Source organism: Salmo trutta, chromosome 20, assembly GCF_901001165.1.
Source record: "Salmo trutta chromosome 20, fSalTru1.1, whole genome shotgun sequence".
NCBI lineage: Eukaryota > Metazoa > Chordata > Actinopteri > Salmoniformes > Salmonidae > Salmo > Salmo trutta.
In genome coordinates, this window is record NC_042976.1 from 24,894,108 (window position 1) to 24,920,418 (window position 26,311).

The 26,311-nt window shown below is 42.6% G+C and overlaps 1 protein-coding gene across 1 annotated transcript; it reads left to right on the top strand.

Moving 5' to 3' along the window:
- Positions 1 to 19,676: 19,676 nt before the first annotated feature.
- On the top strand, positions 19,677 to 23,777 carry LOC115155748 (acyl-CoA-binding protein). Its single transcript, XM_029702663.1, has 4 exons — positions 19,677 to 19,815; positions 22,737 to 22,854; positions 22,955 to 23,017; positions 23,239 to 23,777. The coding sequence occupies exons 1-4, from the start codon at positions 19,807 to 19,809 to the stop codon at positions 23,310 to 23,312; spliced, it is 264 nt and encodes an 87-aa protein (XP_029558523.1). The 5' UTR covers positions 19,677 to 19,806; the 3' UTR covers positions 23,313 to 23,777.
- The last annotated feature ends 2,534 nt before the right edge of the window (positions 23,778 to 26,311 follow it).

The window sequence follows — 26,311 nt, forward strand, 5'->3', positions numbered from 1 at the left end:
ACTAATATGACCCTTACTAATATGACCCTTACTAATATGACTCTTACTAATATGACCCTTACTAATATGACCCTTACTAATATGACTCTTACTAATATGACCCTTACTAATATGGCCCTTACTAATATGACCCTTACTAATATGGCCCTTACTAATATGACCCTTACTAATATGACCCTTACTAATATGGCCCTTACTAATATGACCCTTACTAATATGACCCTTACTAATATGGCCCTTACTAATATGACTCCTATTTGTCAACTTTTTCAAGAATGATTTGGCTATTTCACAATAGAGAGAAGGTTTCATGTTGGTATGGTTCTTGCATTATATGCAGCTGCAGTGGACCCAACCTGAAGTTTTCCCTTTTTTTCTTGTCGGTGTTTCCAAATGCCATTGTAATGACTGTGTAATTACAATATGTAGGCCTTATATTAGTATGTAATAACAGCTTCAAGACCTCTTCCAGCTCCACAGGACCAGCATGCCTCTGGGTGACATGAGGACACACCTGCTGTCCGACTGATGCCCCAGAAGAGCCCTGCCCTGTGATCAGGGAAACCCCACGGTGGGCATAGGCTAACAGTGTGGCTAAGGCCTAATTAACAGGCTCTGACCCCTTAAAGAGCTGCTTCCTGGTGACAGGATGCTGCTCACGCACCCAGCTCTCCCATGGAGCGTTGTTCAGAACAGTGGGAGGGCTGTGTATGCTCATTAGTTGATCCACAGATCTGTGTTCCACCCACACTCATCTCACCGTCTTCCATTTTTATGCTTTTATCTGCATCAGGGTATCATATGGTTTTCCAGTAAATGGTGTTTGTGCCCATCCAGGTGAAGACAGATGTAGCGTAATCCTATGTGGTGCACCAGGCATAAAGGTCGGATCTTTATCTTTCCTCTGGCATTCTGGGACTTGGTGTTCTGACTCTACAGGCCATCACATCCTTACCCTAGGTTGGCAATGCTCTCAACTGGAGAGAGTTCACCTGTGTAGAGTTCAGAATTTTAAAAAACACACAGCAAAGTAATTCACACTGTTGAATGCACCCAAAGTTTATTGCAACGTTGTGAGTTTATTGCAACAGCTTGTCTCTGTCTCTCCAGTCAGGGCTTCTCCGCTGTTGAAAACTTAATGTTAGTCTAAAAGAAATGTGAGATAAAGTCTAGATGCTTTTTATAGTGGAGATCAAGTTTATAACTTCTCTGCCTGGGCTGATGAGACAGTGGATTGCTCAGTCAGATGGAGCAGAGTAAATAGGCATGTTAACTTCATAGATTTAGCCGGTGGTAACTTGTGGAATAGACACCATCTGGAATGCGGTTTTAACCAATCAGCATTCAGGATTAGACCCACCCATTGTATAAAATGTATTATAAACTGGGTGGTTCAAGCCCTGAATGCTGATTGGCTGACATCCATGGTATATCAGACTGTATACCACAGGCATGACAAAACATTTATTTTTACTGCTCTAATTACATTGGTAACCAGTTTATAATAGCAATAATGCACCTCAGGAGTTTGTGGTATATGGCCAATATACCACTGCTAAGGGTTGTCTCCAGGAACTCTGTGTTGCGTCGTACATAAGAACAGCCCTTAGCCGTGGTATATTAGCCTCATAACCCACCCCCTATTGGCCTTATACCACACCCCCTCATGCCTTATTGCTTAATTAAATTGTCAAAAGTGTAGCCCAATAAGAACTGAATGGTGAATAAATGTTGTGCCATTTTGGAGTCACTTTTATTCTATTTTTCTTAATCATGGCATTATCAGGATTAATTTAGAAGTCTTCAGAAAACATCTTATCTGCTCACCATGCAGTTACTACTGGGCAAAAATAACCCAAAACAAGCTGTAAATGCATCCAATGAGTTTGTAGGGTCACAAGCTTGATGTAGTCATTGCGTACAAGGAATATGGGACCGAATACTAACCTTTTGACTACTTTAATACATAGTATTTATCCAAATACTTATGGCTTCATCACATGGCAAAACAGATATGTATGAAATTATCCTATAATAAAAAGGTGCCATTCTGTAGTGTTGCCTCATATGAAATTCTGCTTCTTTTCACCCTAAAAACTCCCAGGTCCTTGCCGATGACAAGCATACCATTAACATGATGCAGCCGCCACCATGCTTGAAATATGAAGAATGGTACTCAGTTAAGTGTTGTGTTGTATTTGCCCCAAGCATACAGTGCTTTCAGAAAGTATTCAGACTTTTTCCAAACGTTATTATGTTACAGCCTTATTCAAAAATGTATTACATCGTTTTTTTTACCTCAATCTACATACAATACCCCATGATGACAAAGCAAAAACAGGTTTTTAGAAATATTTGCTAATTTATATATACATATATATATAATAATAATAATAATAATAATATAATAATAATAATAATAATAATAATAATATAATAATAATAATAATAATAATAATAATATAATAATAATAATAATTATAATATAATAATAAATTACATTTGTAAAGCACTTTTCATAATACAGAATAATCTCAAAGTGCATAAAATAAATTTAAAAACAACAAGGGACAAGGGACAAAGGGACAAAGACAAGCCCAGCTTTCTTTATCTAACTTTGCATTGTTGGAAAAGGACCTGTAAGTAAGCATTTCACTGTTAGTCTACACTTGTTGTATATATACACTGCTATATATATACACTGCTCAAAAAAATAAAGGGAACACTTAAACAACACAATGTAACTCCAAGTCAATCACACTTCTGTGAAATCAAACTGTCCACTTAGGAAGCAAGGAGGAGCAAGAGGAGCACTGCCAGAGCCCTGCAAAATGACCTCCAGCAGGCCACAAATGTGCATGTGTCTGCTCAAACGGTCATAAACAGACTCCATGAGGGTGGTATGAGGGCCCGACGTTCACAGGTGGGGGTTGTGCTTACAGCCCAACACCGTGCAGGACGTTTGGCATTTGCCAGAGAACACCAACATTGGCAAATTCGCCACTGGCGCCCTGTGCTCTTCACAGATGAAAGCAGGTTCACACTGAGCACGTGACAGACGTGACAGAGTCTGGAGACGCCGTGGAGAACGTTCTGCTGCCTGAAACATCCTCCAGCATGACTGGTTTGGCGGTGGGTCAGTCATGGTGTGGGGTGGCATTTCTTTGGGGGGCCGCACAGCCCTCCATGTGCTCGCCAGAGGTAACCTGACTGCCATTAGGGACCGAGATGAGATCCTCAGACCCCTTGTGAGACTATATGCTGGTGCGGTTGGCCCTGGGTTCCTCCTAATGCAAGACAATGCTAGACCTCATGTGACTGGAGTGTGTCAGCAGTTCCTGCAAGAGGAAGGAATTGATGCTATGGACTGGCCCGCCCGTTCCCCAGACCTGAATCCAATTGAGCACATCTGGGACATCATGTCTCGCTCCATCCACCAACGCCACGTTGCACCACAGACTGTCCAGGAGTTGGCGGATGCTTTAGTCCAGGTCTGGGAGGAGATCCCTCAGGAGACCATCCGCCACCTCATCAGGAGCATGCCCAGGCATTGTAGGGAGGTCATACAGGCACGTGGAGACCACACACACTACTGAGCCTCATTTTGACTTGTTTTAAGGACATTACATCAAAGTTGGATCAGCCTGTAGTGTGGTTTTCCACTTTAATTTTGAGTGTGACTCCAAATCCAGACCTCCATGGGTTGATAAATTGGATTTCCATTGATTATTTTTGTGTGATTTTGTTGTCAGCACATTCAACTATGTAAAGAAAAAAGAATTTAATAAGATTATTTATTTCATTCAGATCTAGGATGTGTTGTTTAAGTGTTGCCTTTATTTTTTTGAGCAGTATATATATATATATATATATATATATATACACACACACACAGTGGGAGGAAAAAAGTATTTGATCCCCTGCTGATTTTGTACATTTGCCCACTGATAAAGAAAGGATCAGTCTATAATTTTAATGGTAGGTTTATTTGAACAGTGAGAGACAGAATAACAACAAAAAAATCCAGAAAAACGCATGTCAAAAATGTTATAAAATGATTTGCATTTTAATGAGGGAAATAAGTATTTGACCCCCTCTCAATCAGAAAGATTTCTGGCTCCCAGGTGTCTTTTATACAGGTAACGAGCTGAGATTAGGAGCACACTCTTGAAGGGAGTGCTCCTAACCGCAGCTTGTTACCTGTAAAAAAGACACCTGTCCACAGAAGCAATCAATCAATCAGATTCCAAACTCTCCACCATGGCCAAGACCAAAGAGCTCTCCAAGGATGTCAGGGACAAGATTGTAGACCTACACAAGGCTGGAATGGGGTACAAGACCATCGCCAAGCAGCTTGGTGAGAAGGTGACAACATTTGGTGCGATTATTCGCAAATGGAAGAAACACAAAAGAACTGTCAATATCCCTTGGCCTGGGGCTCCATGCAAGATATCACCTCGTGGGGTTGCAAGGATCATGAGAACGGTGAGGAATCAGCCCAGAATTACAAGGGAGGATCTTGTCAATGATCTCAAGGCAGCTGGGACCATAGTCACCAAGAAAACAATTAGTAACACACTACGCCGTGAAGGACTGAAATCCTGCAGCGCCCGCAAGGTCCCCTGCTCAAGAATACATATACATGCCCGTCTGAAGTTTGCCAATGAACATCTGAATGATTCAGATGACAACTGGGTGAAAGTGTTGTGGTCAGATGAGACCAAAATGGAGCTCTTTGGCATCAACTCAACTCGCCGTGTTTGGAGGAGGAGGAATGCTGCCTATGACCCCAAGAACACCATCTCCACCATCAAACATGGAGGTGGAAACATTATGCTTTGGGGGTGTTTTTCTGCTAAGGGGACAGGACAACTTCACCGCATCAAAGGGACGATGGACGGGGCCATGTACCGTCAAATCTTGGGTGAGAACATCCTTCCCTCAGCCAGGGCATTGAAAATGGGTCGTGGATGGGTATTCCAGCATGACAATGACCCAAAACACACGGCCAAGGCAACAAAGGAGTGGCTCAAGAAGAAGCACATTAAGGTCCTGGAGTGGCCGGGCCAGTCTCCAGACCTTAATCCCATAGAAAATCTGTGGAGGGAGCTGAAAGTTTGAGTTGCCAAACGTCAGCCTCGAAATCTTAATGACTTGGAGAAGATCTGCAAAGAGGAGTGGGACAAAATCCCTCCTGAGATGTGTGCAATCCTGGTGGCCAACTACGAGAAACGTCTGACCTCTGTGATTGCCAACAAGGGTTTTGCCTCCAAGTACTAAGTCATGTTTTGCAGAGGGGTCAAATACTTACTTCCCTCATTAAAATGCAAATCATTTTATAACATTTTTGACATGCGGTTTTTGGGAATTTTTTGTTGTTGTTATTCTGTCTCTCACAGTTCAAATAAACCTACCATTAAAATTATAGACTGATCATTTCTTTGTAAGTGGGCAAACGTACAAAATCAGCAGGGGATCAAATACTTTTTTCCCCCACTGTGTATATATATATAAAATATATATACTGCTCAAAAAAATAAAGGCAACACTTAAACAACACATCCTAGATCTGAATGAAAGAAATAATCTTATTAAATACTTTTTTCTTTACATAGTTGAATGTGCTGACAACAAAATCACACAAAAAGAATCAATGGAAATCCAATTTATCAACCCATGGAGGTCTGGATTTGGAGTCACACTCAAAATTAAAGTTGAAAACCATACTACAGGCTGATTCAACTTTGATGTAATGTCCTTAAAACAAGTCAAAATGAGGCTCAGTAGTGTGTGTGGCCTCCACGTGCCTGTATGACCTCCCTACAATGCCTGGGCATGCTCCTGATGAGGTGGCGGATGGTCTCCTGAGGGATCTCCTCCCAGACCTGGACTAAAGCATCCGCCAACTCCTGGACAGTCTGTGGTGCAACGTGGCGTTGGTGGATGGAGCGAGACATGATGTCCCAGATGTGCTCAATTGGATTCAGGTCTGGGGAACGGGCGGGCCAGTCCATAGCATCAATGCCTTCCTCTTGCAGGAACTGCTGACACACTCCAGCCACATGAGGTCTAGCATTGTCTTGCATTAGGAGGAACCCAGGGCCAACCGCACCAGCATATGGTCTCACAAGGGGTCTGAGGATCTCATCTCAGTACCTAATGGCAGTCAGGCTACCTCTGGCGAGCACATGGAGGGCTGTGCGGCCCCCCAAAGAAATGCCACCCCACACCATGACTGACCCACCGCCAAACCGGTCATGCTGGAGGATGTTGCAGGCAGCAGAACGTTCTCCACGGCGTCTCCAGACTCTGTCACGTCTGTCACGTGCTCAGTGTGAACCTGCTTTCATCTGTGAAGAGCACAGGGCGCCAGTGGCGAATTTGCCAATCTTGGTGTTCTCTGGCAAATGCCAAACGACCTGCACGGTGTTGGGCTGTAAGCACAACCCCCACCTGTGGACGTCGGGCCCTCATACCACCCTCATGGAGTCTGTTTCTGACCGTTTAAGCAGACACATGCACATTTGTGGCCTGCTGGAGGTCATTTTGCAGGGCTCTGGCAGTGCTCCTCCTGCTCCTCCTTGCACAAAGGCGGAGGTAGCGGTCCTGCTGCTGGGTTGTTGCCCTCCTACGGCCTCCTCCACGTCTCCTGATGTACTGGCCTGTCTCCTGGTAGCGCCTCCATGCTCTGGACACTACGCTGACAGACACAGCAAACCTTCTTGCCACAGCTCGCATTGATGTGCCATCCTGGATGAGCTGCACTACCTGAGCCACTTGTGTGGGTTGTAGACTCCATCTCATGCTACCACTAGAGTGAAAGCACCGCCAGCATTCAAAAGTGACCAAAACATCAGCCAGGAAGCATAGGAACTGAGAAGTGGTCTGTGGTCTCCACCTGCAGAACCACTCCTTTATTGGGGGTGTCTTGCTTATTGCCTATAATTTCCACCTGTTGTCTATTCCATTTGCACAACAGCATGTGAAATGTATTGTCAATCAGTGTTGCTTCCTAAGTGGACAGTTTGATTTCACAGAAGTGTGATTGACTTGGAGTTACATTGTGTTGTTTAAGTGTTCCCTTTATTTTTTGAGCAGTATATATATATATATATATATACATACACACACACACACACACATACAAAGTACCAGTCAAAAGTTGAGACATACCTACTCATTCAAGAGTTCCTTCATTTTTACAATTTTCTACAATGTAGAATAATAGTGAAGACATCAAAACTATGAAATAACACATATGCAATCATGAAGTAACCAAAAAAGTGTTAAACCAATCTAAATATATTTTATATTTGAGATTATTCAAATAGCCACCCTTTGCCTTGACATCTTTGCACACTCTTGGCAGTTTCTACCATTCTTCTCTGCATATCTTCTCAAGCTCTGTCAGGTTGGATGGGGAGTGTCACTGCACAGCTATTTGCAGGTCTCTCCAGAGATGTTCATTCGGGTTCAAGTCCGGGCTCTGGCTGGGCCACTCAAGGACATTCAGAGACTTATTCCGAAGCCACTCCTGCGTTGTCTTGACTGTGTGCTTAGGGGTGTTGTCCTGTTGGAAGGTGAAGCTTCACCCCAATTTGAGGTCCTGAGCGCACAGTTCATCAATAATCTCTCTGTACTTTGCTCCATTCATCTTTCCCTCAATCCTGACTAGTCTCCCAGTCCCTGCCGCTGAAAAACATCCCCACAGCATGATGATGCCACCCCCATGCTTCACCGTGGGGATGGTGCCAGGTTTCCTCCAGACGTGACGCTTGGCATTCAGGCCAAAGAGTTCAATCTGGGTTTCTTCAGAGCAGAGAATCTTGTTTGTCATTTATGAATGATGGAGGTGACTGTGTTCTTGGGGACCTTCAATGCTGCAGAAATGTTTTGGTACCCTTCCCCAGATCTGTGCCTCAACGCAATCCTGTCTCGGAGCTCTAAGGACAATTCCTTCGACCTCATGGCTAGTTTTTTGTGGGACCTTATATAGACTGTGGGACCTTATATAGACAGGTGTGTGCTTATCCAAATCATGTCCAATCAATTGAATTTACCACAGGTGTACTCCAATCAAGTTGTAGAAAAATCTCAATGGAAACAGGATGCACCTTAGCTAAACTGAGTCTCATAGCAAAGGGTCTGAATACTTACGTAAATAAGGTATCCGTTTGAAATGTTTAGTACATTTGCAAATATGTCTAAACCTGTTTTCACTTTGTCATTATGGGGTATTGTGTGTCGATGGATGAGTAAAAACATTTATTTAATCAATTTTAGAATAAGGCTGTAATGTAACAAAGTATGGATAAAGTGAAGGGGTCTGAATACGTTCCGAATCCACTGTATGTCAGGAGAAGTGCATTATTATCATAAGGAGACGTATACTTGGATTACGGAGGAGGAATGGAGAGAAAAAGAGAGGCAGAAGAGGTCGAAGAGAGAGAGGGAGGAAGAGGGTGATCTTGAATTGGTAAAAAATGTAGGGGAAAATGGAGATGGTTTGTTGAAGAACGGTAGAAACTGTAAGCAGAGTGAGCTGTACACCGGATTGAAGACAGGAGGATAAATGTAAGTGACTGAGGGAGAAGTATCGGAGGTGGTAGGTGTGGTGAAGTTCTCGGGAGTCCGAGGCTTGCACTCAGGATAAAGATGAGCCTGACGGTAGTAGGAGTGACATTTTTGGCAAAAGTGGAACCTTGCCTTTTGACTGATCCATTTGTGGTTTCAGAGTGGATAAAAATGGAGTTAGGTGCTTTGGAATTTGCCCAACAAAGTGATGTTGGGATATATCAGTTATCCTGTACCAGCTTTTGTACCAAATACATTGTTACACATGTAAAGCTTATTGCCATGTGGCAGCAGTGTGTAGGAGGGAGGTTCCTAGGTGTGAGAAGTGTGCAGAAGGGCACGAGACAAAGGTACAGTATGTGTAGCATTCGGGAAAGAAGCGGTATGTGTTAATTGTTGGGGTGCCCATGGGGCTGAAGTTGTCGTATGCTGAGGCAGTGAAGAAAGTAGAGGAAGATGGGGCAAGGGGGAGGGATCCTGAGAGGAATGGTGTGAGCAGATCTACACCAGTACACAGGGATATGCCAACAAATGATATAAATATTCAATATATTCAAATTTTGGTGGTCGAAACCAATGCAGAAAGAGGGCAGCAAATGTCTACATTTGTGGACAAGATGCTGAGGGAGGTCTTAGAAATCGATAATGCTACACCTTTGGTCATGTAAAGGGTCCACAGAATGGCAACTACAGCCCAGAGCAGGCCCGGAGCGAAGGACACACAGAGGCCCAGCGCCTTCTCAACTTCAAGACGAAACAGGAGATAATGCAGCTGTCGAGAACCAAGGGAGAACTATTCTACAAGGACAAGCGCATATCAATCTTCAATGACTATTCTGCAAAGCTGTTGAGGAAGAGAAAAGATTACGACGGGATCAAGAGAGAATTGGCAGCCAAAAACATCACATACTTGATGCCGAGTCCTTCCTGCGCTCCATTGGGATTACAGCACTTTCCAGACCGAGGACAGGGTCCGAAAAAATATGCCTACTATGTGACAAATTGTTGGGCCCAGAAGGAGTGAGAGACAGAAGGACTCAAGGCACAAGAAGTATCCTAAATCTACTGCTGAACATACTCCAGTCCACATTGACTACTGAAGAGACCCCTTCTTCTTAAGGAATTTAAACTTATTAGCCTACAGTTTGCCGGTGTCAGGATTCACCTAGCGGTCATGATTTGGGGCTGTACAGATGTTTGATGTATTAGAATAATTGATTATGCTTATGTTATATTAATAGAAGGGGAGGGGTTATGAGACCCGTCCTTACATTTATAGGGTCCTAGACTACAGATTAACAATATATATTCATTGTAGAGGTTTAGTATTCCACAATTGTTTTTTAGTTCTCTCTCTTTCTTATAAAAAGGCCCCTCTTATAATGTCTGACTGAGACAGAACTCTGCAGGGGAGTGTGGGAGATAAGAGACTACTCAGACATTCCACAATAAATCAACTTTGGGGAGGGAACATTAATTGCCTAGCTTTTAGATAACACTGAAACTCTATGTTTGTATAGCTATGGATGCAGGGTTTTGGTCTCAGGAGTAAAAAGGTAATGATGTAGTCAGTGACATCACTAAGGCGGGACTTCGGTTTAATAAAACAACTTGAGACCTTTTGTTTGATGCAGAACTTACTCTGAAACATGCTGCTATGTTCCTGATTGTAAACTTCTGTCTGCAATTGCATTAATAAAGGGTTTTGAATGATTTAATTAAATATATTGTCATAAAGCTAATTTCACCAATGATGATACGAAAGAAACGAACCCTAACACCGGGATGATAAAGTAATTATTTAATCTGGAAAAAACAGAAATGCCTGCTTTCCTCATTCCCCCTTTCTCTTTTAGTAGGCTATAGAGCAAAGATAATTAATTTTTATTTTTTACGTTTTTTATGGCAATTACATATAGGCCACCCAAATGTAGGTTACTGAAAATATTTATAAAAAATTTGCTGATCCTTTATTGATTTAGACAATGCTTTTGGATTACATTTCATTTCCAGCATTTAACCCTGACTGTTTAGGGCAGCCTGCTTTGGAATAAGAGACAGTTAACTTACCTGCCTGGATATGCTTGTATTTTTTTTGCGTTCTGTTTTCTTATAGCCTAATATTATTTGAGTTGGGAAAACATTTAATTGGCCATGGGGCTATATTTAAGCAATAAGGCATGAGGGGGTGTGGTATATTGCCAATATACCACGGCTAAGGGCTGTTAAGCACGACGCAACACGGAGTGCCTGGATACAGCCCTTAGCCGTGGTATATTAGCAATATACCACAAACCCCTGAGGTGCCTTATTGCTATTATAAACTGGTTACCAACGTAATTAGAGCAGTAAAAATAAATGTTTTGTCATACCCATGGTATAGGGTCTGATATACCACGGTTGTCAGCCAATCAGCATTCAGGACTCGGACCACCCAGTTTACAATTCATAGTTTATAACGGAGTGTAGGGAATGTCTCATCCAGGCAGGTTTATGGGCTACACCCCTTTTTCTGTTTCTTATTTATTTTTGAATCCCAGGCTACTCTTTAAATGATAGGTCGCTGAAGTGAAATTGTCTAGTGATAAATAATAGGTCAGATATACTATAATATAGGCCGAAATATCACTTAGTTTCTACAATTGCCCCACTACTGGGTATTTTGAGGAACCCCCTTGTTTAAACAACACCACCAAGATCTGCCACCCAGGAATGTGGCAGTCTTATGTGTTCTACTTTTAATTTCACTGTTCGGGATCCCTTCATTCTAGTGGAGACACTTATTTTTGTGTTGATGTTGTTTCTGTGTGTGTTTTGTATTGAAATGAAAAACAAAGGAGCATTTCTGTCTGCAGTTATGACACTATACTGATAATGAAATCACTTAACATAATGATTTATAAAGTGAAGGGCTTAAACGGAAAAAAATATTGACAGCTAAAACAAATGGATTGTGACATTGCCCTCCTCCCAGAGACCTACTTATCAGACAAGGAACACAAAAAGCTTCAAAAGCAATGGGTAGGTCATGCTTTTTTCTCCTCTTACTCCTCCTCAAAAACAAATGATGTTTGTATACTGGTTAATAAGAGGTTGTCTTTTACATTGAAAAATAAGGTAACTGATTCAGAGGGTCGGTTTGTTATACATTTTACTTTTGCTTATTTGTATGCACCAAATGATGATTCCCCACAATTTATTAATAGATGTTTCTTAGAGATTGCTAAGCATTCAAATACACATTGTGTATTGGAGGTGACTTTAATTGCAAAAAAAAGATGTGTACATTATCTCCACATTTGGACAAGTCACGACCAGATGGTCCCATATTAAAAATGTCTAGAGCAGTTCAATTTCACTGTGAAGAACAGGGGTTTATTGATATTTGGAGAAAGTTCAAACCAACAACAAAATATTATACTTTTAAAATCCTCATGGCACTTACTCTAGGATATATTTTCTTATCACTCAGACCTTAAGCTCATCAGGTAGAAAACGGTATTATTATTAACGTCACCATCTCAGATCATAGTCCGGTATAGTATAGAACCTCTGGCGGAATCTATTCGAAGTGCCATAAACATTAATGGGCTGCAGGTGGGGCCAAATGAACATAAGACATCTCTGTATGCCGGCGATATCATCATGTACATAAGAGGCTGAGACAACGATTGCAAAAATATTCAAATTAGTAGGTGAATAAGCTACATCAGGCTATAAAATTGACGTTGGTAAAACTATTGCAATGATGACATTTGGTGAAAAAAAGTATGGCGCCAGTGGAGATGGCTGCCATTTTACGTGCTCCTAAACAACTGTGCTATTTTGTTTGTTTTTTTACATTGTTTGTAACTCATTTTTTAAACTTATTTTGTACATAATGTTGCTGCTACTGCCACTATCTCAACCGGCCTTTGTCGGACGTCGGTGAAGACGCTTCTGCTAGCCCCGGCCTGCTAACTTTATGAACGCAGTGTCTCCCGCTTGCTAGCATAGTAATGACTACCTTACGGCTTCCCTGTTTCATCTATTGCTATTCACTAGACCCTATGATCACCTGGCTACACATAGTGGATGCCTGCTGGACGGTTCATTAATCACTGTACTCCATTTTTGTTTATCTGTCAGCCCCAGCCTCGAACTCAGGCCCTGTGTGTAGTTAACTGACCCTCTCTGGCCATTCATCGCCATTTTGCCTGTTGTTGTTGTCTTAACTGATTAGCTGTTGTTGTCTTACCCGTTGTTGTCTTAGCTAGCTCTCCCAATCAACACCTGTGATTGCTTTATGCCTCGCTTTATGTCTCTCTCAAATGTCAATATGCCTTGCAAACTGTTGTTTAGGGTAGTTATCATTGTTTTATTTTACTGCGGAGCCCCTAGCCCCACTCAACATGCCTCAGATACCTCTATTGTCCGACCTCCCACACATGCGGTGACCTCATCTAGCATAACTAGTGCCTCCAGAGATGCAACCTCTCTTATCATCACTCAATGCCTAGGTTTACCTCCACTGTACCCACACCCTACCATACCCGTCTGTACATTATGCCCTGAATCTATTCTAACATGCCCAGAAATCTGCTCCTTTTATTCTCTGCCCCCAACGCATTAGACGACCAGTTTTGATAGCCCTTAGCTGTACCCTCAACCTACTCCTCCTCTGTTTCTCGGGTGATGTAGAGGTTAACCCAGGCACTGTGTGTCCCCAGGCGCTCTCATTTGTTGACTTCTGTAACCATAAAAGCCTTGGTTACATGCATGTTAACATCAGAAGCCTCCTCCCTGAGTTTGTTTTACTCACTGCTTTAGCACACTCCGCCAACCCTGATGTCCTTGCCGTTTCTGAATCCTGGCTTAGGAAGGCTACCAAAAATTCAGAGATCTCCATCCCCAACTACAACATTTGTGTCAAGATAGAGCTGCTAAAGGGGTTGGAGTTGCAATCTACTGCAGAGATAGCCTGCAAAGTTCTGTCATACTTTCCAGGTCTATGCCCAAACAGTTCAAGCTTATAATTAAAAAAATTATTCTCTCCAGAAATAAGTCTCTCACTGTTGCCGCCTGTTATAGACCCCCCTCAGCTCCCAGCTGTGCCCTGGACACCATATGTGAATCGATTGCCCCCAATCTATCTTCAGAGTTCGTTCTGTTAGGTGACGTAAACTGGGATATACTTAATACCCCGGCCGTCCTACAATCTCAGCTAGATGCCCTCAATCTCACACAAATTATCAAGGAACCAACCAGGTACAACCCTAAATCCGTAAACATGGGCACCCTCATAGATATTTTCCTGACCAACTTGCCCTCCAAATACACCTCTGCTGTTTTCAATCAGGATCTCAGCAATCACTGCCTCATTGCCTGCATCCGTTATGGTTCCGCGGTCAAACGACCACCCCTCACTCCAGTGCTAGCCTCCCTACACTGGCTTCCTGTTAAGGCAAGGGCTGATTTCAAGGTTTTACTGCTAACCTACAAAGCATTACATGGGCTTGCTCCTACCTATCTTTCCGATTTGGTCCTGCCGTACATACCTACACGTACGCTACGGTCACAAGACGCAGGCCTCCTAATTGTCCCTAGAATTTCTAAGCAAACGGCTGGAGGTAGGGCTTTCTCCTATAGAGCTCCATTTTTATGGAATGGTCTGCCTACCCATGTGAGAGACGCAGACTCAGTCTCAACCTTTAAGTCTTTACTGAAGACTTATCTCTTCAGTAGGTCCTATGATTAAGTATAGTCTGGCCCAGGAGTGTGAAGGTGAACGGAAAGGCTGGAGCAACGAACCGCCCTTGCTGTCTCTGCGTTGCCGGTTCCCCTCTTTCCACTGGGATTCTCTGCCTCTAACCCTATTACAGGGGCTGAGTCACTGGCTTACTGGTGTTCTTCCATGCCGTCCATGGGAGGGGTGCGTCACTTGAGTGGGTTGAGTCACTGACGTGGTCTTCCTGTCTGGGTTGGCGCCCCCCCCTTGGGTTGTGCCATGGCGGAGATCTTTGTGGGCTATACTCGGCCTTGTCTTAGGACGGTAAGTTGGTGGTTGTAGACATCCCTCTAGTGGTGTGGGGGCTGTGCTTTGGCAAAGTGGGAGGGGTTATATCCTGCCTGTTTGGCCCTGTCCGGGGGTATCATCGGATGAGGCCATAGTCTCTTCTGATCCCTCCTGTCTCAGCCTCCAGTATTTATGCTGCAGTAGTTTATGTGTCGGGGGGCTAGGGTCAGCCTGTTACATCTGGAGTATTTATCTTGTCTTATCCGGTGTCCTGTGTGAATTAAATATGCTCTCTCTAATTCTCTCTCTCTTTCTTTCTTTCTCTCGGAGGACCTGAGCCCTAGGACCATGCCTCAGGACTACCTGGCATGATGACTCCTTGCTGTCCCCAGTCCACCTGGCCATGCTGCTGCTCCAGGTTCAACTGTTCTGCCTGCGGCTATGGAACCCTGACCTGTTCACCGGACGTGCTTGTTGCACCCTTCGACAACTACTATGATTATTATTATTTGACCATGCTGGTCATTTATGAACATTTTAACATCTTGACCATGTTCTGTTTTAATATCCACCCGGCACAGCCAGAAGAGGACTGGCCACCCCTCATAGCCTGGTTCCTCTCTAGGTTTCTTCCTAGGTTTTTGGCCTTTCTAGGGAGTTTTTCCTAGGGAGTTTTTCCTAGCCACCGTGCTTCTTTCACATGCATTGCTTGCTGTTTGGGGTTTTAGGCTGGGTTTCTGTACAGCACTTTGAGATTTCAGCTGATGTACGAAGGGCTATATAAATAAATTTGATTTGATTTGATTTTGATCACTGTCAAATGTTCCCTAAAACACTTCTGCGAGCAGGCCTTTTTAATCGACCTGGCATGGGTATCCTGGAAGGATGCTGACCTCATCCCGTCAGTAGAGGATGCCTTGTTGTTCATTAAAAGTAATTTTCTCACCCTTTCAAAAAATGTAGAACTAAGAACAGATACAACCCTTGGTTCACTCCAGACCTGACTGCCCTCGACCAGCACAAAAACATTCTGTGGCGTACTGCACAAGCATCGAATAGTCCCCGCGATATGCAACATTTCAGGGAAGTCAGGAACCAATTCATGCAGTCAGTTAGGAAAGCAAAGGCTAGCTTTTTTAAACAGAAATGTGCATCCTGTAGCTCTAACTCCAAATAGTTCTGGGACACAGTAAAGTCCATGGAGAATAAGAGCACCTCTTCCCAGCTGCCCACTGCACTGAGGCTATGAAACACTGTCACCACCGATAAATCCACAATAATTGAGAATTTCAACAAGCATTTCTCTACGGCTGGCCATGCTTTCCTCCTGGCTACCCCAACCCCGGCCAACAGCTCCGCACCCCTCCGCAGCTACTTGCCCAAGCCTCGCCAGCTTCTCCTTCACCCAAATCCAGATAGCAGATGTTCTGAAAGAGCTGCAAAACCTGGACCCGTACAACCTGGACCCGTGGGCTAGACAATCTGGACCCTCTTTTTCTAAAATTATCCGCCGCCATTGTTGCAACCCCTACTACTAGTCTGTTTAACCTCTCTTTCGTATCGTCCAAGATTCCTAAAGGATTGGAAAGCAGCCGCGGTCATCCCCCTCTTTAAAGGGTGTGACACTCTAGACCCAAACTGTTACAGACCTATATCCATCCTGCCCTGCCTTTATAAAGTCTTCAAAAGCCAAGTTAATAAACAGATCACTGACCATTTCGAATCCCACCGTACCTTCATCGCTGTGCAATCCGGTTTCCAAGCTGGTCACGGGTTCACCTCAGCCACACTCAAGGTCCTAAACAATATCATAACTGCCATCGATAAAAGACAGTACAGTGCAGCCATCTTCATCGACCTGCCAAGGGTTACGACTCTGTCAATCGCTGCATTCTTATTGGCAGACTCAACAGCCTTGGTTTCTCAAATGACTGCCTCGCCTGGTTCACCAACTACTGTTGTCCGGACCTCTGGCAGTCTATGGGGGTACCACAGGGTTCAATTCTTGGGCCAACTCTTTTCTCTGTATATATCAGTGATGTCGCTCTTGCTGCGGGTGATTCCTTGATCCACCTCTACGCAGACGACACCATTCTGTATACTTCTGGCCCTTCTTTGGACACTGTGGTAACAAACCTCCAAAGAGGTTTCAATGCCAAACAACATTCCTTCCGTGGCCTCCAACTGCTCTTAAATGCTAGTAAAACGAAATGCATGCTCTTCAACCGATCGCTGCCCACACCCGCCCGCCCGACTAGCATCACTACTCTGGACGGTTCTGACTTAGAATATGTGGACAACTATAAATACCTAGGTGTCTGGCTAGACTGTAAACTCTCCTTCCAGACTCACATTAAGCTTTTCCAATCCAAAATTAAATCTAGAATTGGCTTCCTATTTCGCAAAACAAAGCCTCCTTCACTCACGCTGCCAAACATACCCTCGTAAAACTGACTATCCTACTGATCCTCGACTTCGGCGATGTCATTTACAAAATAGCCTCCAACACTCTACTCAGCAAACTGGATGCAGTCTATCACAGTGCCATCCATTTTGTCACCAAAGCCCAATATACTACCCACCACTGCGACCTGTATGCTCTAATCAGCTGGCCCTCGCTACATATTAGTCGCCAGACCCACTGGCACCAGGTCATCTATAAGTCTTTGCTAGGTAAAGCCCCGCCTTATCTCAGCTCACTGGTCACCATAACACCCACCCGTAGCATGCGCTCCAGCAGGTATATCTCACTGGTCATCCCCAAAGCCAACACCTACTTTGGCCGACTTTCCTTCCAGTTCTCTGCTGCCAATGACTGGAACGAATTGCAAAAATCGCTGAAGCTGGAGACTTATATCTCCCTCACTAACTTTAAGCATCAGCTATCTGAGCAGCTTACCAATCACTGCAGCTGTACACAGCCCATCTGTAAATAGCCCATCCAACTACCTACCTCATCCCCATATTGTTTTTATTTACTTTTTTGCTATTTGCACACCAGTATTTCTACTTGCACATCATCATCTACACATCTATCACTAATTTTTTAATTTGCTAAATTGTAATTACTTCGCTACTATTGTCCTATTTATTGCCTTACCTCCTTACTCCATTTGCACACACTGTATATAGATTATTCTATTGTGTTATTGACTGTACTTTTGTTTATCCCATGTGCTACTCTTGTGTTGTTTTTTGTCGCACTGCTTTGCTTTATCTTGGCCAAGTCGCAGATGTATATGAGAACTTGTTCTCAACTGTTAAATAAAGGTGTAAAAAAAAATATATTTAAATACCAGATTTTACTGCAAAAGAGTTACAGGGGGTGTTGAATGGTAGTGTCCTGTCCTCCCAGGCTGTTGGCCTGGTGTAGGATCAGAGAGGGTTAAAATAGGGGAATGGGGTAGTGCTTTTTTATGAGTGTAGGGGGTTAGTTGGCAGGGTAAATGTTTTCCTTTTACACTTGTATCATAAAGTATAATGGATGTATTTATACTCCAGTCCTATTGGTGGCACTAATGCAACACATTGGATGCCAACTTCAGTTAAACCCACCAAAGAAGAACACAGCCCCAAAGCCAAAAAAGCTTTCTCATTTTGACAACGGATGCTGGTCCAGCAGGATAAATTCATGGGTGAATATCACAGCCAATCAAAACACTGCTGGTTAAGTAATACTGTGAAATAATTATTCCACTACTATTGCAAATATATTATGAACATTTTCTGAAATTCCAAGGCAATTATTTTTTTTTAAATCCTATGAGAGATATAAGGCTACCCTCACATAGCCGATTTGAATTTGATCCATTGCGAACGTGCATAAAGATGTTGGAATTCAGATATGACATCATTTTATCACTATACACTGGTCGTCACTAGTTACCACAGCCACAAAGTGATAAACCCCGCCCATTTCAACAAGTTATCTTCTTAAAATGTGATTTTAAACCTAACCTTAACCACACTGGTAAACTTATGCCTAACTCAAAACTTTCTATTAAAGACCAAAAACCTGCTGTTTGTTTTCATAATTTTTTACAATCTAGACAATTTTACCTTTGTGGCTCTGGTAATTAGGGAAAACCCTATCCGCTGAATGTTTTAACTACAGCGCGAGACATGGTTCAATGCCCCCCAATAAATCAGCACAATCTACTTTTTCGTTTTTTCTAATTGCTGGCACCTTTAAGATAAAATTGGCATAATCTGTATACTGTGCTAATGAACATACAAAAAAGGTAACAAGAGAGCAATGTACAATAAGGCGAATTTAGCAAAACAAGGAATTTGTGGTAAGTGCATGTGGGCCGCATCTTCATTCACCTCCCCTATTGATGTTTACTGATCATGAAAAGCATGCAGTTTCTTGTATTAACTCTAAGCTAAATGTGCGCGATTGTTTTGCATGGAATATTCGGAAATGTGTGGTTCTGACCATGCTCTTCAAGTGGTGATGATATTACAACCAACAAGTGAATTTATTTAAACAATCACTTAAAACAGCAGGCAGTGGTCAGTGGTTTTAGCGAGCTGGTGTTCTCCTTGCCCACCAGCAGGCAAACCGAACGTTCTTCACCCTTTTGTGACATTTTAATGATAACGACCTATTGGAGAAGACTGTGTTGTCTTTAGTAGAGATACATATTTAATTGTTGCAGACACATCCCCATGACCCCGTGCCCTACTTTAGTGGGACCACTACTCGTGCCTATGAATTGAGGGATTTGATTGGTTACCTTTACTCACCCCAACTAACCGAGATGTTGCGTGAATGTCATTCGTTAAATCTACCAATGGAATTGAGGGGCGGTATCGCCTCGCACAGTAGCGAAACGCTTGTCGGAACAGATCACTGTGTCGTGAGCAACATTAGCAACAATAGTCGGCGGTTTGCCTTCAAAATAAAAGTCCCGAATTGAAACTGATGCAAACCGATAACGCTAAACAAGGTTGAAATGTTATATAAATTCAACAAAATACAATAATTTGTCAATTTGACACAATCGCACTGTGAATGTATAGACTTCAGAACGTTGTGCACTTTATCCGTTTGCATGTTTCAATGGGTGACTTTTATTTTAAAGGCGAACCGCCGATTCCACTATTGTTGCTCACGCTGTTGCTTACGACACACACATTAGGAACGGTCTACTCTCCTTTCCGTTAGTTCTGGGCTGTGGACGCCAGCAGTGTTCTGTGACTGTACTAAGGGCCTTCAAAAGGAATTGAAAATCATGTCTGAGGTTTGGATCGAATTTCTATTTTGTTTTACATTATATTGTAGCTAGTTACCATAACATGCATAGGTAGTTGTATTATTATTATTTTGATTTCCTGGTCCAAGTGCAGTTTCACTAACATGTCGACTAGGCTTTGTCAGCTAACGGTAAGTTAGCTTGCTAGCTAGAACACAAGTAAAGAGCGTATCGTTTTTGCCAAACTGGAGTTGGCACTTGACTTGGCACCACTGCTTATAGTAACTTAGTTACAAGTTATCCCCGTCGGTCTTGTGGCAATTTTGAATTAAACTTGATTGTTATTGCCTTTAAAAGGCGCAATGCCCATGCTTCCACCCGATGAAACCACTATTTCATTTGTTTGACAGCTCAATATCTAGCAAGCTAATGTCACTGGCAAACCAGAGCGCCAGAGGATTGCCTGGCTTTGGCACTTCTGTCACCCTGCTTGAAGGGTGTGGTGCGGCTTTGACATAGCCCAAGGCGCTGATTGTGTGTGGACTTCACACGCGCCTCTGTTGTATGTGATTGCTTGCGTAATATCCTAGTGAGAAGAAGCATGTGAAAGTAATTATATCTAACGTTGACTAAAGTCTAGCTTGTTCATATAGGATGAAGGAAGAACTGTTGCCGTTTTGCGCAGCTCTTATAAATCACATGGTCACTCGAAGGCAAGAAGGCTCGCGCCCGGAACGCAGGGTCATGAACTCCCATTTAATAAACCCATTATTGAACAACTTGCAGAAAAACATGGCAAGCATCTGTGTTTCTGGTTAAAGGAATGAATGAATGTGTATATATAAATTAGTCACATTATATCTGTTTACATATAGCTAAATTAGGTATATGTATAGGTCTAAGAGGCTTCTAAACAGCTTCTACCCCAAGCCATAAGACTCCAGAACATCTAATCAAATGGCTACCCAGGCTATTTGCATTACGCCCCCCGCTACTCTTATCTATGCGTAGTCACTTTAATAACTTTACCTACATGTACATATTACCACGACTAACTGGTGCCCCCGCACATTGACTTTGTACCGGTACCCCCTGTATATAGCCTTGCTATTGTTATTTTACTGCTGCTCTTTAATTATATTCTTTGTAGGTATTTTTTTCTCAAAACTGCATTGTTGGTTAAGGGCTTGTAAGTTATTTATTTTGATTAGAAAAAATGATGCTGTTCCATCAAATTGAAGGTAAAAGCACTGTTGGAGTTGATCACATTTATTTTACCGGTTTGTACTTTGTTCCTTCAGCTCATGCCTTCTGCCTCTCACCTGGGGGCATATTCATTACGCCGATTCTGTTGCAAAACGTTTCTTAAAAACGGAAGCAAACGGAACAGGGCGGGACCTAACTGAATTTGTCAAATAGAAACTCTCGTTTTACGCTGCTTGCTTCCGTTTGGTTCTTAAAACGGTAAATGTTTCCGTAATGAATACCCCCTTATAAAAGTTCACAGGTAGATAATATTTTCATCGGTGAGTTTGGCAACCTGATCTCTGTCCTCCTATTGAAGCGGAGGCCAAAGCATATTGGATATCTGTTGTTTAGCTGAGTAGATTAGATTACATTGGCTTTGGCTGTCACATTTTTAGTGTGTTGCCTCACACATATTGCAACATTAAAACTCAAGACCTTGGCTGTTTATACATTTTTTTTTTAGTTCAGATAATGTGCTTATTTAGCCATTACCTTCAGGCCAGATTATTTTGTAGTTAGCTGCTACACTCTCATACATAAGCAGCATGCCAGGTTGTCTCCTTCCTTTTCTGCATCGACCTAGATTCAAATGAGCATTAGATTTGCATTGATACACAATGCTTTTGTATCTGGCAGGACTGTAAATGGTGGCCAATGCAAAGCTTTTTCCCTGGAACTGTTTTGTGGTATAATATTTACAATGTCTGAGTGAGCAGGTGCACAAAGCTAATAGTTGCACAACACTTTTTTGGAAACGTGTTTTATTTAACGACACTGGGCCAATTGAGCGCCGCCCTATGGGTCTCCCAATCACGGCCGGTTGTGATACAGCCTGGAATCAAACCAGGGTGTGTAGTGACGCCTCTAGCACTGAGATGCAGTGCCTTAGACCGCTGCGCCACTCAGGAACCCCCAAACACTTAATGTGTGGTCTTTTAAAACCTGCCTTTGAGGCTGTACAGATAAGGGTACTTTCCCCAGGTTAATACCTCTACTTGGACTCTGACCAGGGTGATTTGCAATCCAATCTTTCCTCTGGGTGGGTTGCAAAAGCCTCATCCAGGCCATCTGGCACCAAACATTTCAGTCACACTAATAATGGCCAAACTATAAGTGGAGGCAACAGACTGCCTATGTTCTTAGGCTATACAAAAGGAAAAGCAACCAGTGTTTTCTCTCTTCCCCCCTGGCACAGTTGGCAGGGTGGCACATCCAGTGTGGCATTTTGTAATGTTGCTCAAGCTCAGCCCACTCAGAGGGCCCATTGTACTGCTGGGGGGCCTGTTTTTTTCTTTCTTGGCAGCATAGACCTCCTTTTCAGCAACAATGATTTGTTTCCATATTCAGTAGCTCTGGTTGAGGCCAGTTTCTATGTTCTGCCATTCTGGTCTCCAGTTGCTCACAATGGAATGTCATCATGACTTTGATGCAGTTTTACTGCCTGTAGGCTAAGCCAAATAGACCTATATGAGATCAAGGTTCAATGTATGCCAGCGCTGACTCTCTCAATTGCTATCCGGTGATTATCTAGCTTAACCTTTTTCTGACATGGATCTGCTGTAAGGTTGCTGGCATTTTGTAATGAGATTGTACAGGAACCTTTCATGTTTAAAGCCATCATATCTCTCCGATTTCACTTGGAAGCAGCCATTTTCAGGTGTAGGCTTTTCTTTCTCTGTTTAGCTGACTTTAATCACATATTTTGCTTCTATCCCACCCAGGCAGACTTTGATAAGGCTGCAGAGGAGGTGAAGCAGCTGAAGGCCAAGCCAGCAGATGCAGAGATGCTCAGGGTTTATGCTCTGTTCAAACAGGCCAAAGTGGGCGATGTCAACACCGGTAAGCCTGCATCCAGTGCTTTGTGATACCCCTCAAGTGTAGATGGCTCATTGTATTGAGTATAGTCTGTTGATTGTGTTTTTTACTTTTGTTTCTGAAGCTCGTCCTGGGATGCTGGATTTCACTGGGAAAGCCAAGTGGGACGCCTGGGAGAAGGAGAAAGGTGTGTTTCCTGTAGTCCTGCCCACATTTAGGCTGTAGAGGGCACTGTTCACCTTAAGTGATTTGTAATTCAAAGGGAATCAGATTTAGACAGCTGTGGATCCCTTCAGCTCAAAGCATTTACAGTCATAAGTGTACTGGTTGAGCCAGACAATCTTTGAACAGTAACCTGTTATCAGCATGTTTTATGAATGTTTTTTCTCTTCCTTGTGCCTCTTATAGGAAAGAGCCAAGAGGATGCCAGGAAGGAGTACATTGCCTTGGTAGAGGAGCTTAAAGGGAAGTACGGAGTCTAAGAACTGACTGACTGGGTCGACCGCTGGCAGTGTAGAACCATGACCTCTGTGGTCAGCCCACACCTCGTCCCTGTGAGATGCCTTAAATTTCAGTAGTATGCCCTTTGCTACAACACCTGGGGCAAATGCATATGTAAAATACTTTGTAATTCTAGAGGTGTGCTTGGTTTAGCGGAGTAGCTTGCGGGGTGATTTTAGTTGGTACTTTTTGGACTATTCAAATGGTACAAAACAAGAAATCAAGCCCACCTCATGTATTTTGCGTGTGTGTTGGACCCAGGTATGTTTGTGACTGTATTGCATGTGAACGCTGAATGCCTAGTGTGGACCACCTATGGTCAAGCTGAGAATACAGGACTGACAAGCCGCCGCTACGGACCGAGTGACGCCGTCCTCCACCAGCAATTTCCTAGTGAACTGGTTGTACATCCCAGGAACTGCATAAAGTCTACATTTGTTTTAACATTTCTGTTGTCATGCTTGGTTATTTCATGAGATGAGATCTTACTAACTTGTCTGACTCCGCAAATTTAAATAAGTGTATATTCAGTAAATATAAAACTAAAATCAAGAAGAATACTTAATTGGCCATTTACCACCCTGTTTTGTTGCACCATCTCCTTGGGCCAAAGGTCTTGAGAAACACTTGTTTCTTGAATAATGCTTCCGACAGCTCCCCAATATCTTTATACTTCTTGTAGGAATGGTTAGCTCTTATCAGTTAACCAATACAGTACCATAATACCCATAAAACCTAGTGGTCAAACAAGAACAATTGGAATAATTTTCTTTCCACCATTACATTTTTCCCAGAGGGGATTTTAGAAACACTTAAAATAAGGTCTGTTTCGTGTAGGCTTACCCTGGCGTGACGTTTTGATAACTGTGTATATCTCTCTAGGACAAAGTGACTTTCCAATTTATTCCCCTGTATTTACCCCCCAAAATGAAATGCTAATTAGCTGCTAATGTGGCTATCATAACTACAAATGCCATGATCTGGACGTGACTGCCGAATCGAGGCAAAGGTAAAAATGTCTGGATTAACTAATGTTAGCTAAATGTAGTAATGAATAAATCGTCTACATTTCTTTAAAATGGACAATTAATGTCTTGTAAGTTTTAAATTGACACAATACCTGTTATCTAAGGTGTCAGCTAGACATGACATGCAGGAATTTGTAATCTAGCATGATGTCTACTTTTTAATGCTAATGAGAATTTTCAAAATCAGTAAATAGAGCCAAATATATTGATAAGTCACCTTGTCCTAGAGATTTACACAGTTATCAAGATGTCACACCAGGGTAAGCTTACACGAAACACAGTCCTTATTTTAAGTGTTTCTAAAATTCGCTAGGTTTTATTGGTGTTATGACACCTCCACTGTGGGGCTGTATAACAGTGGTTCACAGGAGGCAAGTTGAACTTTGCACTGCTTTCTCACTGTTTGAGACAACGTTTCCACTCAGAGTGCGTTCATAAAGGAATTGGGTAAAAGTTGAGTGGGAATCTACAATGGCCATATTCTTGCCGTGAAAATCTCTGTGCACTCATGGAAGGAACATTCTTCCTTCCTGTCTCCTGGCGATAGCAGAGTATCCCGTGACCGGACTTCTAATAGCTGTAAAAAAATAAGTCAATTCTGGCTGAATAACTAGGGGAGGGGACTTCTGGAGTTTATTCCAGAAGGAGACTTACATTGTTTTATATGTTTTATATATATGTTTGTTAATCATACATTACCAGTCAAAAGTTTGGACACACCTACTCATTTTCAAGGGTTTTTCTTTATTTTTATTATTTTCTACATTGTAGAATAATAGTGAAGACAAACAATGAACACATGGAATCATGTTGTAACCAAAAAAAAGTGTTAAAACAAATACAAATATATTTTATATTAACATTTCTTCAAAGTAGCCACCCTTTGCCATGATGAAAGCTTTGCACACTATTGGTATTCTCTCAACCAGCTTTGAGGTAGTCACTTGGAATTCTTTTCAATTAACCTTGTTAAGTTAATTTTTGGAATTTCTTTCCTTGTTTGGGATAGGGGGCAGTATTGAGAATTTTGGAAAAAATATGTGCCCATTTTTAACTGCCTCCTACACCAACTCAGAAGCTAGAATATGCATATTATTGTTCAGGTTTGGATAGAAAACACTCTGAATTTTCTAAAACTGTTTGAATGGTGTCTGTGAGTATAACAGAACTCCTATGGCAGGCAAAAACCTGACAAGGTTTCAAGCAGGAAGTACCCTGTCTGACAAGGAGTCGTGCGTCTTGCATCTGTTTATTGAAAAGTAAGGATCTTAGCTGTAACGTGACAATTCCCAGGGCTCCGATAGGCTCTCAGAACCCGGGAAATAACTGAAGGTTGACGAGGCAGCCTCAGGCTGAAACACATTATCGCCTTTGGCAAGTGGCGGCTCAGAGGACCTTTGAATGAGGCGCGTGCACGATTCGCTCCTGAGGAGAAATTTAATTCGGCTGTTTAGGCTCAATGCATATTCCCGGTCGGAATATTATCACTTTTCTACGAGATAAATGGCATAAAAATTGGTTTTAAACAGCGGTTGACATGCTTCGAAGTACGGTAATGGAATATTTAGACATTTTTTGTCACGCCAATGCGCCAGACCGTGATGAAGCATTCTGATAGTGTCTAGAACTCACGAACAAAACGTCGCTGTTTGGATATAACGATGGATTATTTGGGACCAAACCAACATTTGTTATTGAAGTAGAAGTCCTGGCAGTGTATTCTGACGAAGAACAAGCAAGGTAAGAACATTTTTCTTATAGGAAATGTGATTTTGGTGGAGGCTGACCTGGGTGGGTGTCTAAATAGCTAGCCCTGTGATGCCGGGCTATGTACTTAGATTATTGCAAAATGTGCTTCATCCGAAAAGCTATTTTAAAATCGGACATATCGAGTGCATAGAGGAGTAATGTATCTATAATTCTTAAAATAATTGTTATGCTTTTTGTGAACG

Coding starts and splice junctions, on each gene's coding strand:
- LOC115155748 (XM_029702663.1), top strand. Junction 22,855..22,954: donor AGTGGGCGATGTCAACACCG/GTAAGCCTGCAT, acceptor TTGTTTCTGAAG/CTCGTCCTGGGATGCTGGAT. Junction 23,018..23,238: donor CGCCTGGGAGAAGGAGAAAG/GTGTGTTTCCTG, acceptor TGCCTCTTATAG/GAAAGAGCCAAGAGGATGCC.